The sequence below is a fragment of the Phodopus roborovskii genome, unplaced genomic scaffold (assembly GCF_943737965.1).
Source record: "Phodopus roborovskii unplaced genomic scaffold, PHOROB, whole genome shotgun sequence".
Lineage (NCBI taxonomy): Eukaryota > Metazoa > Chordata > Mammalia > Rodentia > Cricetidae > Phodopus > Phodopus roborovskii.
The window spans coordinates 1,623,822-1,641,401 of NW_026125665.1; the positions used below are offsets into that span (position 1 = coordinate 1,623,822).

At 45.4% G+C, this 17,580-nt stretch overlaps 1 protein-coding gene across 9 annotated transcripts in view; it reads right to left on the reverse strand.

The window, feature by feature from the left end:
* Myo9b (myosin IXB) overlaps positions 1-17,580 on the reverse strand; it is a 71,708-nt gene that overhangs the window by 34,172 nt on the left and 19,956 nt on the right. For all 9 annotated transcript variants that reach the window (XM_051178174.1, XM_051178171.1, XM_051178168.1 and 6 more), the window contains exons 2-7: positions 15,184-15,278; positions 5,019-5,081; positions 3,965-4,064; positions 3,636-3,736; positions 2,876-3,005; positions 862-951 (exon numbers count right to left, since the gene is read on the reverse strand). In XM_051178174.1, the coding sequence (XP_051034131.1) occupies positions 862-951; positions 2,876-3,005; positions 3,636-3,736; positions 3,965-4,064; positions 5,019-5,081; positions 15,184-15,278 (579 nt within the window). The remainder of the gene's footprint in view (positions 1-861; positions 952-2,875; positions 3,006-3,635; positions 3,737-3,964; positions 4,065-5,018; positions 5,082-15,183; positions 15,279-17,580) is intronic.

Consider the following 17,580-nt stretch of genomic DNA (forward strand, 5'->3'; position numbering starts at 1 on the left):
TTTACAAAACCAACTTGGGGGGGGGAGCCAGAATTGTCCCAAATCATGTTGGACTTGCATGGCCACTGAACATCTGGAACCACAAAGGGTAATGCTCAGTGGTTCTGAGCCATGGGTCTTCATTTATCTATAGTTTCAGTATCTGGAGCCACCTATGGCTGGAAACTTCCAGAATTAACAACTCAATACTTTAAAAAACTCTTGAGCACATGTGATGTAGACTGGATACATCTTGAGATGGCTGTACCTCATCTGGGTCAGGCGTCATCTGGTGATCCAGTAGATCCTGGTGTTATATGCTGCCTGCCTTTCAGTCACACAATCATCAACCAGTGTCCTGAACTGTAGTGCATGTGTTCAAGAAGAGCAAATCTACCTAATGATGGCCTGGACAGTAGGGCACATGCACCCATCATCCCAGAGGCAGTTAGGGTGTTGCAAATTTAAGGCCCACATATAGAGTATAATTGCTGCTAGTCAATAAGAAAATAAAAAGAGTAGATGCTGGCAGTTGACATTCGCTCAGAAAGACTCCCTTCAAGTGAAAAGGAGAACCACAGGAAACACCTGTATTCTGAGCCATGAGGCCAAGTCCATGAGACTAAGTATGCTATTATTATTTCTAATCTGTTCCAAGAGGCATTACTGCTAACCTCATATTGTACCCAACTCATAGATCAAGCTCTCCAGTGTGTGTGAGGAGAAAGGACTTTCCATATGGGGCTCTACACTTTGTGGCTCAGCAGCAGCTGCACATGAGACAGATCTCATGAGAAGCAAAGCCACAGGAAGTGGGTCTGCCCACAGCTGAGGTCCCTTGGTTCTGCAGGTCTAAAGCCCCACCCCTGGGCACACACTCACCTCACTCAGGCTGTAAGGCAGGATAAGCTTGTCGTTGACTGTCACTGTTTTTCTCTTGGTCAGGACCTCCACTAGGGTCTCCCGCTTCACCTATTTCCAGGGTGGGGAAAGAAAGGCAGGGAGGTGAGACACTCCTCAGGGCTTCTGAATCTTGGAGGCCAGCCCAAGAGAACTAGGAGAGAGCTGGGCTGGGAAGGGCCTCCCTATACCTGGCACCCTCTTCTGGCCTCTGGAGGCACTGCATGCATAAGCACAGACCTACACATATACACACTAAAAAAAAAAAAAATCTTAAGAAACAAAATCAAACAATCCCCTGACCCTGGTGTGCTAGATTTCTTAAGTCTAGTAGCAGGAAACAGAGGAAAGTACATCTCTGTGAGTTCAAGGCCAGCCTGGTCTACATAGTGAGTTCCAGGCAGCCAGACCCTGTCTCAAAAATAACAGGTAAATAAAAACTAAAAAAGTAATACAAAACTTGAAAACAAAAACCCACAAGGCCAGGTGTGGTAGCACAGGCCTTTAATCCCTGCCCTCTGGAGGCTGAGACCAGATCTAAGTTCTAAGCCAGTCACAGTAAAACTCTATCTAAAAAAATAAGACAGAAAGGCAAGCTGGAGGTCTGTCTCATCAGGACAAGATTTAAGATTCATCTAGCCAGCTCCAGGCCCCACAGTTCCATCTACAGTAGCATGGGAGGGAGGGAGGGAGGGAGGAAGGGAGGGAGGGAGGGAGGGAGGGAGGGAGGGAGGAAGAGAGGGAAGGCGGGAAGGAGGGAAGAAAGAAGGAAGGAAGGAAGGAAGGAAACAATCTTAGGATGCTCAAACTCTACACTGAAGGCTTAGGGTGGCATCTCTACCTCCAGCCACTAGGTGCCAGTAGTGCTCCCAGTTTAACAAATGCCTTCCAGGTGAGAGCCAACAGAGGAGACTGTACCTAGAGTTTTCCACAACTTTACTCCCCAATTCCAACCATCACCTAGGGGCCTGGGATCCCATGTGTGCAATAGAAGTGACTGTCATAGGCCACATCCTCAGCTCCCCTCATGTACTTTTTATTTTGAGTTGGGGACAGGGAGGGGTCTCACTAAGGTACTCAGACAGGTCTTGAATTTGGAGACTCCTGTCTCAGCCTCTGAGTGGCCAGGACGACAGGCCTGTGCCACCACACCTAGCCCCTAACTATATGTTTTAAATTTAACTGCTAAAAAATAATTTATGTTTGAGGCCAGCCTGGTCTATGGTATAAGTTCCAGGACAGCTGAGGTTACAAAGAAAAACTCTCTAAAACAAAAACAAAACCCCACAAAAGTATGCATGTGGGTGTTTTGTCTAAAATCTGTCATGCACTATATGTATACCTGATGCCTGAGGCCATCAGAAATTGTCAAATATCCTGGTACTGGAGTTTCAGAATGTTGTGAGCTGTCATGTGGGTGCTGGGATTCAAACTCATGTCCTTTGGAAGAGCAGCCAGTGCTCTTAACTTCTGATCATCTTTGGCTTCCAATTCATGATTTTTGGAGACAAGGTTTCACATAGCCCAGGCTGGCCCTGAACTGCTTATCTCCATGCGTTTACCTCCCTAGGACTGGGATGACAAACACATGCAAGCACATGAAGTTTATGTGTGGCTGGTATGTGACAGAGATTTGTGCATACTAGATAAGCCGCTGCTACACACAGTGACAGCAACAGCCCAGGAAACCATGGTTTCACTTGTTTACACTGAAATGTGTATGTGGATATGTATCCCTGAATGAAGGAGACCATAGAGGCTGGGGTCACAGGCACATCTGAGGACTGAGTTCTATCTGTAAGAGTATAACATCTTAACCACCCAGTGCCTCTCCTACCACAGTTTGTGTAGTCAGACATACAGACAACAACAAGGAGGGGATATCTCAGAAAGACAGAGGAAGCAGGCCATGACAGATGTTCCTCCACTTGTCTTGCCCTACCATGCCAGGGACCTGGAAGCAAAGACGAGGAAGGATGGTGGAGATAAGAGGTACCTTCAGGAGCTCAGATAGGGTGTCCAGCACCTCAGGGGGCCCGACCTCCAGACCTTCGTCCCGGCCTGTGGCTCTCTTTTTGTAGGTGACATTGCCCAGGTACAAGATGGCTGAGAGGACAGAGAAGATCCTGGGACACAGAGAAAGGTTACTGTGGTCTATATCACTTGCTTGTTTCTGCAGCACTATCTTATGCAGCCAGGCTGAGGGTGCTCTCCACTCCACACCCTGTCCCCATTCCTGAGTGCTGCTGCAGACAGAACCCAGGATTCACACCTGCTACCAACTGTGCTCCAGCTCTAGCCCTATTGGTTTTAGAGATGGATTCAAGCTATGTAGCCCAGGCTAGCCTCACCTATCTTCCCAAGCACTGAGGGTGCAAATATACACCACTATGTAAACTCACTTTAACTCTTTTGCTTGTTTGCTCTTGCTGACAGGGTCTTGCTTATGGAGGCCAGGCTGTACCTGAACTTTCAACCATCTTCCTGCCTATATGTTTGTTGTTCTGTCTTTAAAAAAAATTTCTATGAGGTAAGATCTCACTAAGCAGCAAAGGCTGACCTCGAACATGCAACCCTCCTGTCTCAATCTCTCCAGTGTGGGGATGGCAGGTATGGACCATCACACACAGCTGAACTGATTTGAGCTACTTCCTCCCAGCTCATGGCTGCAGCCCTCTCCTGTGCTCTGTATGGAATACCCTCTATTCTCTTGGGGTATGCAGGTCAGATCTCAAGGGGCTCAGTAGCCCACTTACTGCTTCTTGGTAGCGGGTAGGAAGCCCACCATCTCCATGGCCTGCTGGAGCCTTTCAAAGTCATGTTTGAGGTCTTCTCCATCTTCAATATTCAAGTTATGCTGATAAAAACAAAGGCGTGGGCACTCAGGCACTTCTGGCCAAGAGGGCAGTGAGCAGGGTGATCTGGGCTGGATAGAAGGAGGGTCAGGGCTGGGAATGAATGGCAGCCTTTGTGTGTGTTCTCAGGGCTAGGCTGGGGGCCCAGAAGGGCCAGGCTGGTGGCCTCTGACTTCCCTGTAGCAGATAGCTTTGGGGACAGAAGTGGCACTGTGGCTGCAGCAGTTTACCTGGTTGAGGTAGAAATAGTCTTGAGGCTGCTTCAGCCGGAATTCCTGGCGCTCCTCCTCGCTGACACCCAGCAGCAGATAATAAAACACGTGGTAATTCCTGTGGGTGACCAGCAAGGGGAGTCAGGGCCCGACCAGGTCCATAGCCCAGGAAAGTGTGGGTGCGATGGCTCAGCTGGTCAAGGTACCTGCTGCTAAACAGGGGACCTGAGTTCAACCCCCAGAACATGCTTGGAAGAGAGAGGGAACTGACTCTCCAGTTGTCCTTTGACCACATAGGCATGTGTACACATACACATTGAAATAAAGTTAAGAGAAGTCTTGGTTGGTGTGGTGGTGCACGCCTTTAACCCCAGCACTTGGGAAGCAGAGGCAGGCAATCTCTGAATTTGAGGACAGCCTGGTCTACAGAGTGAGTTCACAGGGCTACACAGAGGGACCCTGATTTAATAAATAAATAAAAACTTAAGCATTGTTAGAAAAAAAAGAGGAAACTCCTCAAGTGAGTAAGTGGTGCAGGAGCAGGGGACACAAGTCTCATCCACTTGTTAAGCACAGATTTGTTATTCTGAGATTATTTCACCGAGGCCCCACCTGGCCTGGAACCTGAGATCCTCCTGCCTCAGTGTCGCCTAAAGCTCACAGAATGTGCACCTGTGCCAGCTTTGAGGTGTTACTCAAGCATATTTCAGAATAGCCTGGGCATGCAACTCTCAGCTTGGGCAGTAAGGGGCACAAGGCTGGAGGCCATAGCACCAGGTATATGGAGTGGAGAGCATGGCTTCCCTTTGGTCCCTCACCTCTGTGAGCTTGAGCAGGACTGTGTTCAGCCAAATCCCACACCCTGAGGGCTAGAGAAATGGCTGCTCTTACAGAGGACTTGCAGTAGTTCCCAGCATCCATGTGCTGGCTAACAATCCCCTATAACTTCAGTTCCAGGGGTCCTGGCACCCTTTCCTGATCTCCCTGAGCTCCAGGAACACAGGCAATGCACTTACAAGCACACAGGCAAAACATCCATATACATAAACAAACAAAAAAAATCACGCCCCACCGCTCATCCTTCTCCCGGGATACCAGGCGCGATTTTTCAAGCAGGTATTTCTCCACAACAGCTCTGTCATAAAAGAAAAAAAAAAAGGGGGGGGGATAAGGTTACATTTTAGTATTGATATTTCTTCTTTGAGTTTTTTTGTTTTGGCTAGAGTTAAGGATGGAACCAAGACTGGTAAATATCAAGCAAGCATTGTATCACTAAGCCATGCCCCCAGCTCCTCACTGGGGGATTCTAGGCAGGGGCTCCATCCCTAAGCCAAGCCCCCAGACATTCACTGGGAGATCCCAGGTGGGAGCTCTACTCCCGAGCCATGCCCCAGCCCCTCATTGGGGATTCTAGGGCCATTATCTATGTCTAAGCCAAGACCTCCACTTGGATATTGTATGCTTGTTCTTTTTTCCCTTCGTTTCATTCAGGTTCTCATATAGCCTAGGCTGGCCTATGACTTAATGTGTATAGGGGATATCTATCAACTTCTGATCCCTTCCCTGTGTCTCCAGAGTGTTAGGATTAACTTACATGTCACTACACATACTCTACTGAGCTAAGGTCCACTGTACTTTTCTGGTGTTTGAGACAGACTTCACTGTGTTGCTGAGGTTGGCCTTGAACTGCTGCTCTCCTCAATTGTCCCTTCTGCGTGCTGAGCTAATGTGCACCATACACAGGGTCTCTATGGTGCTGAGGGGGAACCCAGGGCCCTATACTTGCTAGACAGCCTCCCTAACAAGGGAGTCACATCCCTAACCACATCTCTGCTCTGGCCTAGCATGTGGTACCATGATATAATGCCTGCTGCAAATGCCCTGAAGACAACCTATGTTCTGACTTCAAACTAAGAGTCAGGAATTGGCTAACCAATGCGTTCCCAGGCAGAGAGGGTAGAACATGGTACATGGAAACCTGACAGGACCAGCAGGCCATCCCAGGGCAGGTGAAGGACTCTAGACTGGCCCTGGGAAGGTGAAGAGAATGAAGCCTCCTCAACAGCAGAATGCTGCTGGAGGGACATCAGGAATCTGCTTGTGTAGACACTGACTTGGAACTTCAGTGTACGCTCAGAGATGACTTTCATGACTTGATTACTTACTGACAGGCAGACAAATAGTCAGCTGGCTTTGAACTCAGAGATCCTTCTGCCTCTGCCTCCCAGGTGCAGGGATTAAAGGTATGTGCCAGCACTGTACAACATGCCATGTTTTATATTTAAGTGTTTTCCTATTTTTTATTGAGTTGTTGCTCCTAATACCTAGCCATATAGGCAAGCACTGTGTGGCTGAGCTGCACTCCATCCCCTCACTTTAAGTTATGTCTATTTAGTGTGATAGTGCAATGCATGAGGATGTGTGTCAAAGGACAATGTTTGGGACCGCTGTGACAAAGACACTTATCAAAAGTAACCTAGGGAAGAAATCTAGACAAACCCCCACAGACAGTACTACAGACCAGTCTGGTCCAGGCTATCTGTCAATCAAGGCTTTTCTCTCAGACTGCCTCTTGGCTGTCAGGCAACAACTACAGCTAACTAATCTTCTGTTTGTGTTACTGCACACTCTAGACTGGCTCCCAGATTTTGTCTGATTCTGTAGTTTCTGAAGCCCATCTCTCTTGAAGGAATGTGGGGATGACAGATGTGCACCACACCTGGCTTTTCATGTGGCTTCTTGGATATCGAACTCTGGTTGTCAGGCTTGCATGTCAAGTGCTTTTACCCACTGAAGCATGCCCCTGGCTGCCTCCACTACTGAAGAGCAGGAGCCTCTGACCTCTGATCCCCACAGGTCCTTGCTGTATCCATACATGACTTGATTTTAAAAGGGAAATTAAGACTTCGTCAACTGACAGGAAGGGACCCAGCAGAAATTATAGTACTTTAACAAATGAAAAAATTTCCTCCTTATGTAAAGATAATGAATATTGGCAGAGAGCTTGCAGCAACTTTTTGGAAACAATTGGCAACAATTATCCCAAAAGTGAGAGAATCAAATTCACAAAGAAAACGATTTGGATACTTCCACACATTATAAGAAAAACACCAATCTCTAGAGTTCCTACATTCTACACTGATCAAAAAATCAGGTAAGGCAGGATATAAATCAGGAAATATAAATGTAGTTCAAAGCCCTTATAACTCTGTACAAAAGGCAGAATTGTATGCCATTCTCATGGTGTTTATGAGTTTTACAGAACCTCTCAATATAGTTACTGATTCTCAATATGCAGAGAGGGTCATCTTACACATTGAGACTTCAGAATTCATTCCTGATAATACAGAATTAACTTCATTGTTTATGCAATTACAAGAAACTATCAGGAATAGGACTCATTATATATATATATATATATATATATATATCACACATCTGATTCCATACGGGTCTGCCAGGTCCTCTAGCACAAGGCAATGACGAAGTCAATCAGTTATTAATAAGAAGTGTGCTAGAGACCTTGGAGTTTCATTAAAAAAAAAAAAAAGCCCCACCATGTATGTGAACAGAAAAGGTTTAAAAAAGGATTTTTCTATCATTTGGCAACAAGCTAAGGAAATAGTAAGAAAATGTTCTACTTGCTCATTCTATAACCAAACCAACAAATAGGAATATGACAAATGGATGTGTTTCACTTTGCAGAATTTGGAAATTAAAATAAGTGTACCACACTATAGACATATTTTTTAGGGTCTCAATGGGCCACTGCTCTGAACTCTGGAAAGGCTAATTCTGTTATCACACACTTATTAGAGGTAATGGCTAATATGGGTATACCTGCACAAATAAAAACTGACAATGCTCCGGCATATGTCTCCAACAAACTGAAACAGTTTTTTGAATATTATAACATTAAGCACATAACTGGTATACCACACTACCCTATAGGACAGGCAGTAGTTGAAAGATCTAATCATACTTTAAAAGAAATGTTCTATAAACAGACAAGGGGAACCAAGACACCCAAGATGTTTTATTAACATTAAACTTTCTTAATGGTAATGAGAAAGGACAAACAGCCACAGAAAGATACTGGACAATAGAAAACACTTCTGAACTAAACCAGCCACTGTACTTCAAAGATGTTTTGACCTCAGTATGGAAACCAGGATATGTGCTATGTTCGGTTAGGGGTTGGTGGCCTTTGTATCTACAGGACAAGAAAAGCTGTGGATACCATCTAAGTTGATCAAGGTCCGAGTTGAACAAGAGAAACTTCTTAATGAGGAGAAAAGACAAGTCATCCACCAAAGTATTTCCCATGAGTTGTATGGAAACCTCTTAAAGGTAGGGAAAGTGTTCTGTTCTTGTCTTTACATGAAAACAGAAAACACCCATCGTCAAACAGCCAAAAACACTGAACGTGTAGGTACCTAAAGAAGAGAAGATAGCTCTCCAGAAAGAACCATCTAACAAAGAGGAATCTGATATATGGTACCAATATTTAATTCTAGTGAAACTATTTCTATACAAAATCTATTTCTATTTACTTCTTACTACTCTTTTAGTCCCAATTCATGTAAATCAATGCTGGCTTTGGAGTTGGATTTGGCTTTCCTCCTCTAAATTCAAGCATGTTGTTAAAATTAAATTCAGAGTTTCTGCCTTATATCAAGAAGCCAATTGGTGTTAAGACAAAAGAAAACAAAATCTGGGGACTGTCGTTTGTCTAAACTCGGTTTTCCCTCTGATATCCTAATTTTTCTCATACATATTTTCATGCTTAATGTTCCTCTCCCAATATGCATACCCATAAAAGTTGAAATTGTTATGTTGATATTGATGTTTAAGTTTTCCACAAGGAACAATAACATTTCCTAACAGCATTCTTTGAACTCTCTGGAAAGAAGATGGGGCCCTACTTCATCGACTCCACTTAATTCAATCTGATGCATCTGGACAAACATCACCCTAAAACTGGTTTGGGATTATAATGCTTGAGACAACTCCAGACTAGCTAGCAAGAATGGTGCACCTTCTTATTACACCCTGGCCAAAGTTTCAGATAGAACTTCAGTTAAGCATTTCCTGTCATGCAGAGACTAGCTACAAATATTACAGCTAGTCCCTTAGTGAAATTTTGTTGTCTTAATTTTTTTTCCTACAGGATCCCATGGAGTCATAGTTGTCCCATTTCAGCAGGAAGTCATCTTAAGATAATGATGCCTCCTTTCCCTACTGTTGGCATTAAGGGATAATATTCATCTACATAGGGTTGGTTTTAGGGTTGGGTATGGAAGGTGATGCTCAGACTCGGGTATCTCTTTTAGACAGGTATAGGGTATAGTTGGGAAGGGTAGGGTTTAGATGGGATATAGGTAGATTAACTTACCTTCTTGTGAATTATCTTAGTAATTATCAGTTATATACAACTTATATTGTTATAGATTCTTATATGTTGTAATTTATGTAAAATTAAGTTTGTATTTTTTCTCGGATGATTTGTATATTTTGTCATATTGTGTACGATCTTTCTGTTTTCAATGTTTTGTGCACAATATCTTTATCATATTCTATGTATGTATACTTTTACACATGTTCAAGACATTTTGTATACTGATATAATTTAGGATATTTTTTTATCATGTTGCACTACTTCTGGTCAAGACATTTCAATTCTACCTCTGTTTTAGAGATTTACATGTATATAGTTACACTGCTAAAGTCACTGTCCTTGCTTAGGGAAGTTTCAATCATTCATACAGCCAGGTTCCTGAGTATTACAGATTATCTTCACCCAGGTTTCCTATACCTATGAGATTAGTCATACATAGATGTTAGATCTTCAAACACTTCATAGATGTACAGAACATGGCATTTAAATGTTTTAATATTAGTTCTCCGTTGACATGAGACATGAGACATGCTCCAAACTTTTCCCAAGAATATGTTGGGCACTAATGTCACTCCTTCTGGAGTCCATCTTTTCCTCAGCTAATGGCCTCTTGGGCAAAGAACTGCCCCCACCTTGACCATTGACTTTGGATGTGCTGTCCTACTGTGCATGCAGGAGACAAACATAGAAGACTGCTGAACCTTGCCAAGTCAGGGTAAAACAGCCTTTCTACCTCCCTGCTTCTGTAGTGTTCTGTCAGATACTTAGGCCTTAGCCAAAACTGGTTGCCCCAATGTTGCTGTGAGACTTTAGGTGACTGTCCAGGTAGCCTGCTGTTTCTGTCTTCACTGCATTGTTTGGAAGCTACTTGCCTGCACTTCCTGCCTATCCTCGCGTTGTTATCTTCCTTCTCATGTCTTTGATGAGGTTGAAGATTAGACTGTCACAATTATTATTCTCTCTTCCTAGATAGAAATATTAGGTACAAGACTTAAGCTTTCTAGCTTACGACAACTCTATAGTAATCGCTGTTATGCCTTCACCCTAGGACTGGATATATAGTTCTTGCCATTTGCTCTTGTTACTTCACTGGCAATAGGTCTTAACTCGGTATTTTTTAAATTTTCCTTTTCCTACAGCATAGTTGATACTTACTGTTTTTGTATATAGTTTTATATCAAGCCTAAATCTTTTCTTTAGACTAAAAGTGGAATCGCAGTGAGATATCCACCCCACCTGCACCTGTTGCACTGACCACACCCATTGGGGTCATGGGGACAGGTGCAGGTGTTACCTGGAGGGATTAGGTCTGGGGTCCCGGACTCTAGCTCACTCTCTTGCTTCCTGGTTGGAGATAGAGAACATCTAGAGGCATCCTTGGGATGGGAACCTGCAGCAGTCATCTGTTTCTGGTGTAAGTGATTTCTTCCCGAATAAACATCCATCAGTCTATCATTTTCCAGATTCTTATTTATCATGTTATAGATTGGAGTATCTGCATGTATGTGGTAAGATGTTATGTATATCAGTTATGTATATCACATATAGATCTTTCTACACATAGCACACAATCTGAGTCTTGCAGGGTCTCTTAATAAGCACTTAGCTCATCAATTTGGCCAGTCCAGTTGGCTGGCTTGCTCCAGGGATCCTTCCCCTCTGCCTCCGGATTACTGGGATAACAGGTGGCTGCTACACCTGCCCACCCAGCTTTCATGAGAGTTCTGGGGATTAAAACTCTGGTGCTCGCATCACACAGCATTTTAGCATCTTAGCCATCTCCTAGGACCACTCAGGTCCTTCATACAATATTTTTAGTTTTGACTGGGCACATCCCTGGAAGCAGGGGTGTGGCATTTTCCAGCTGTAGTGCGCTGACTCAGAGAACCTGAAACATCTTAGATTAAAGTTTTGGATACTGGATGCTTGGGCTATAGGAATGGCAGTACACATTTCTGGGGGGACCTGTGGTATTCTGGGCATTATCTCAGGCATTCTCAGACAACCCTCCCACACACACAGAGCAGGTGCTGTAGGTCCCAATGACAGATAAGGAACTGAAGCCCCTAAAGGATCCTATAGGAAGGAAGGGGCCTGGCCAGCTCCCTCCACACCCAATGGGATTGACAGGGCTGGACCTGTAAGGGTTTGTGGACCTTTCCACCTGAGTCTGCTTTTAATTTATTTTCTGTTGTTATGAGATAGGATCTCACCGTGTGGTCCAGGCTACCCTGGAATTCACTGTGTAGATAGAGCAGGCTGACCCTGAACTCATGGAAATCCACCCTCTGAAGAACAGTGCCATTCAGTCTGCAGGTCTGCAAGAGACTCAAGAGCACAGAGCAGATTCCTAAGCTGCTGCCTGGACTGGTGATTCCTTTAAACAAGAGAAGAGGCTGGAGCAATAGCTTAGCTCGTCTCTTCCAGAGGACCCAGGCTCCATTCCCAGCACCTACAAGGCAGCTCTTGTTAAGTCCAGTTTCTGGAGACTGAACAACCTCTTCTTGCCTTTATGGGCAACACACACACACAGCACAGACAACATCCACACAAAATAATTTTGAATAAATAAGCTAAGTAAGAGAAAGATGGTTTTCTTCCTTTTGTTTTTTGTTTGTTTGGTTTGGTTTGGTTTTTTTTTTTAACAGATACAATCCCCTGCTATGGAGCCCAAGACTGGTCTGGAACTCACAATCCCCCTGCCTCTGGCCGAAGTGCTGGGTCACACAAACACTTCCTTCTCTTCCCTCAGCCACTCAGCTGTGACCCTTGTCCTAAGTTATGTTTCTAGGGTCAGACTCTCATTGCATCTAGGGGTGGGAGCATAGCACAGGCCAGCTCTGTGGAACCAGGCTAGCACTTGCTGGAAAACAGCTGGCCAGCTCCCTCCCCGAGTCTTTGGTAATTTCTTTTTTAGATTCTAGGCAGGGGTTCCATTCCTGACCACATCTCCAGCTTTTTAGATTTTGAATTTAAACTTTTAAAAATGTATATTTTTGTTTTACACCCAGCCATAGTTTCCCCTCCTTCCTCTCCTCCCAGTCCCTCTCTCCCCTCTGTTTCCATCCCTAACCCACTCTTCCTCCATTTCTGTTAGGAAAGGGCAGGTCTCCCATGAGTATCAATAAAACATGACATATTAAGTTGCAGCAAGAATAAGCACCTCTCCATGTATTAAGGCTGGGCAAGGTGACCCAGTATGAAGAATAGGGCCCCCAAAGCTATTAAAACAGTCAGAGGCAGGTCCTGTTCCCATTATTTGGAGACCAATAAGAGTACTAAGCTACACAACTGTCACATATATGCATAGTACCTAGGTCAGTCTCATGAGGCTCCTTTTGTTGTCTATTCAGTTTCTGTGAGCCCCTATGAGCCCAAGATAGTTAATTCTATGTGTTTTCTGGTAATGTCCTTGACCCCTTTGGCTCCTATAATCCTTTCTCCTCATCTTCTGCAGGATTCCGGAACTCTGCCTAATGTTTGGCTGTGGGTCTGTGTCAGTTTCCATCAGTTAATGAGTGAATGAAACCTCGCTGATAAATTTGGCTAGGTACCAATTTGGTCACATGCATGAGATGGCTAGTTCAGGCTATATATCTGCTATTGTCGGTTTGCCTGGGATCATCCTCGTAGATTCCTAGGAGATTACCTTGTCCCAGGTTTTTACCTGACCCCCAAAATGCCCTCCTTTTGGCACTGAATTTAATTTTATATGTATTAGTATTTTGCCTGACTGTGTGTCTGGGTACCCCATGGGTGCAGTGCCCAATGAAGGCTAGAAGAGGGCATCAGACCTCCTAGGACTGGAGTTACAGTCAGTTGTGATCACCATTTGGGTACTGAGAATTTAATTTGGGTCCTCTGCACGAGCTGCCAGCTCCTAATTTGGGGTTTTGTTTTGTTTTTGTTTTTTGTTTTGTGTAGCCCTGGTTGGCCTTGAACTCTGTGATCTTCCTACCTTGGCCTCCTGAGTGCTGAGATTAAAGGCATGAGCCACCACACCTTGCCTAATTTTGGGTTTTAAAGATCTAAGGCCAATAGGGGGTCCTGTGAGAGCAGAGATTCCCTCTGAGCCAATCTGCACACACAGAAAACTGAAGCCTCAGGAATGGGGAACTTGAGCTCAGATTGGCCCTGACCCTTGGTATTGTGAAGGAACAGTGACAGGAATGTGACCAGACACAGCAGGCAAAGGCAGCCCTGGGTCATAAACAGTGTGGCACAAGGCCGTGGCAGCCCAGAGGCCAGGAAGGTAGGCTGGAACATGGATGCTGGCCAACATGGGATTCCTTTCTTGAACCCACTACCAGCATCTGAGCAGGGGTGTGGGGTGTGGGTGGCAGCAGAGCAGGGGTGTGGGTAGCAGCAGGGCAGCTTGCTGAGCATGGTTGTGCCCCCAAGAGAAAAGCTGATCCATCCTGAACTGGGAGCCTGTGGGCTGGGAGGGGCAGGCTGTACCCATTAGGTAAGGGTCAGCTTGGCTATTTCACTAGGCCAGTGTATCTGACAGACCTGTGTATATGACCTAACCAAGTTCTTATTTATCCATTTTCATGTTCTGTTTTAGTGGATTTTAGTTACCCAAGGTTAGAAAATAAGAAACAGAAAATTCCAAAGTAAATGATTTGTAAGTCTGAAGTTGTGTGTCATTTTAACAGCAGGATGAAATCCATGCCACCCTCACTGCCCCTCCAGAGTCCTGACTCTTCCTGTATATGCTACCCTCCTGTTAGCTACTCTGCAGCCACCTGGTTACTAGATAAACTGTCACTGTACAGCATTGTTGGCTTCCAGCAGCCCAGATTTACCCTAATAATGGCCCAAAAGCCAAAAGCAGTCTTTAGACTCTAACAGGAGAGATTTAGTTAGTTCACAATCCAGATGTGCTTACTCCCTGCCCCACAGGTCCATCTGTTTACTCACTACTCACCCACTGCCCTAAAGGTCTGTCTGTTTACTTACCCACTGCCCCATGAACCTTCTGTCTAGCAACAGATCCACCCAGCCCTGAGCTACATACACATCTTTCCACCCACCTACTCACTAACCTAACCTGTTTTTCTATTCAACCACCTATCTCCTACCCCCACCAAAGCCATTAATTCATACATGAGCCAACCCACCCACCAACATACCTACCCAAAAATCTATCTACCCATCCATTAATCCATCTGCGTATACAACCACCCACCCACTCACTCTTGAATCTGATTCCTCCAGCTCAAGTCTACCCACCGACCCACTTGAGAGTCTTCAGTCTAGCAGTCCACTCATAAATCAAGTCACCTCCCTTACACAAAATCTACCAATCCTCCCATAAATCTAAACCTACCCATCCACCCACCATACACCAACCCCTCCATACACCCTTTAATCTACCCACTCACCCAGGAATCCACTCAAGCATCCAAGCTTCCATTTGCCTATACACAAAATATATGTATAAATCCAGCCACCCACACATCTATCCCTCTACCCATGAATCTATCCAACCACCTCTGCTCAGCCACTGCATGCCCTTTGGTACTTCCTTGGACCATCACATCACGTTGCTGCCCAGCACTGTCTCTTTCTGGGGTATCACACATGGCTGATACTGGGGTCTGCCCATGAAACCCTGACACCTCACAAAGTGGAAACCTTACGAAGACCAGCAAGCAGGCTATATAGCCTGGCAGGTTCTGACTCAAGGGCCAGAGAAGATCCTCACCGCATAAACCTAAAACCTTCAACACCACATCTGCAGATGCGGGTACACTCCAGGAGCACCCTGGCTAAGCTCACAGGGTGCCCTGGGTTCCAGCCTTAGCTTGAGAGGCACACATACAGAGTAACTTACCCCCGCACGATGCCACTCTCCAGGTAGTTGACTTGGATGAACTTCCCAAAGCGGCTGGAGTTATTATTGTGGGCTGTCTTGGCATTTCCAAAAGCCTGTAGAGTACAAAGAAAACACTTCAGACCTGGGCCTAGAATCTCCATGGCTTCCACCCTGGCCCTAGAACAACAGCATTCTTGTCCCCAGAGCCAGCTCTGAGCTATTCACTCAGAGACTCAGGCAAGAGTCAAGGCACAGGGTAGGAGAAATGACTCAGTGGGTAAAAATTCTTACTGCCAAGTTTGACACCATGACTTCAATCCCTGGTATGCACATGGTGGAAGCAGAGACCCAAATCCTGCAAATTATCCTCTGATCTCCATATGTGCATTTGTATATGTAAACATAATGCATATTTTTAATTTAGGGGACTGTTAATATTGTGTGTGTGGAGGTGGGGATTCTGCTTGTACTGTGCACCATTTGTGTGCCTGGTGCCTATGGAGGCCAGAAAAGGCCGTTAGATCCCCTGAAATTTGAGTAACAGTGGTTGAGTCACCATGTAGGTGCTGAGAATTGAATCCAAGTTCTCTGCAAAAGCAGCCAGTGCTTTTAACTGTTGAGCCATCTCTCCAACCCAACAAAAAAAAATTTAAATAGCATGTCTCAGGTGTGTGGTTGAAGCACTGTCCCCATGTGCTCAGTCTGCCTCATGTCAAAGCATGCTGGGGTTGCAAGAACATGAAGTCACACCCAGATTTTCACATGGGAATTCAAACTCTGGTCCCCACACTTGCACAGCAAGCACTTTTATCCTCTGAGCCATCTCTTCTGAGCCTGTTAATTTATATTTTGAGCTAGCAACCATCGTCCTGCCTCATCCTCCCAAGTGATAGAATGATACACCAGACGCCCCCTCACCCTCCCCCATGCCCAGCTTGTAACCCTTCTTCTTCTTTAAAAATCATGCAATCTTAGCCAGATGTGGTGCACACCTTTAATCCCAGCACTTGGGAGGCAGAGGCAGGTGGATCTCTTGAGTTTGAAGACAGCTTGGTCTACAAAGTGAGTTCCAGGACAGCCAGAACTACACAGAGAAACCGATTAATCGACTAACCAACCAACCAACCAACCAACCAACCAACAAATAAATAAATGAAGCCATCTAGAGCATTCAATTTACAGTGACAGAGGACTAAGACAACAGGGAACAGGTGGCCTCTGTGCAGTAACCCAAAAGGAAATTTCACAAAAAAGCCTGTGATGGTGGAGGGCCAGGTGTTGTGTGATGAAGGAAGACCAGGTGTTGTGTGATGGAAGAGGACCAGGTGTTCAGTGATGGAGGAGGACCAGGTGTTCTTCTAGAGCTGTAACACTTTGACAGAACAGCTGAGCTGGTGCTGGTGGCTACATGTAGGCCCACAAAGAGTCAAGATCCTCAGGTCCACATGAAGAATAACCAGAAATTACCGAGTATGTGGTAGAACCTGAGTCAAAGGCCAGGACTAGTGGCCCACAGCACTCAGGAGCAAGAAATGGGAGATTTTCACAAGTTCACAACTAGCCCTGCTCTACATAGAGAGGTCCAGACCAGCTAGGACTACACAGTGAGTCTATCTTAGTCCTGGGCCAAGGAGGAAAGCAGTGAGGACCCATGCTGGGGAGGGGCCTTCAGGAGCTGCGGTAGCAACTGTTGGCTTTGAGACCTCCACAAAGGCCCATGTAGGTTGCAACTCATAGGACTTAACCTCACAAGCCACAATGTCTGGAGCCTCTGCATATCTAGAGTAGACACTGCCTTGATACCTGATGGCTCTGTGATGTACCATATTCTGAACAGCTAAGTGTCAGTTTAGAGTGGGCTATGTGGAACCAGCTTGTTATTTCTACTACAAGGGTAGGGCTCAGGGGTGCTCCTTATCCTTTCCTGTGGACACTAGGAGTGGAGCTCTACCCACCCACCATCCATCCATATATGTATGTTGGCATTGCTAGGGGTAGAACCCAGGGCCTCATGCACGAAGGACAAGTACTCACTCTCCCCTGGGGCTGTCATTGCACATGGTGTGCTGTGTTATATGGGGCTGTTTGTTTTGTCACCATTTCTGCCCTGAGGGAGTAGGAGTCATGAAGGGCCCCTCCCAAAACTTACAAAGCAGGAACTGTTGGGAGAGATTCTTAAGTGGAGCTGCCTACAAGCTGTTGTGCAGGGAGCTGCAGGGTTGTAGTTGTTGCCCACAGTGGGTTTTTCAGTGACTCAGCTGCTTGAGCCATGCATACTCCTATAAGGAGCCTCCAATAAAGCCCTGGTTTATCCAGACTCATTTCCTTGGTCTGTTGTTCATGTCCTATATGTGGTGAGATTTTTGTTCACACTTCTCCAAGAAGTCACATAACTGTGTATCTCTGTTACTGGCA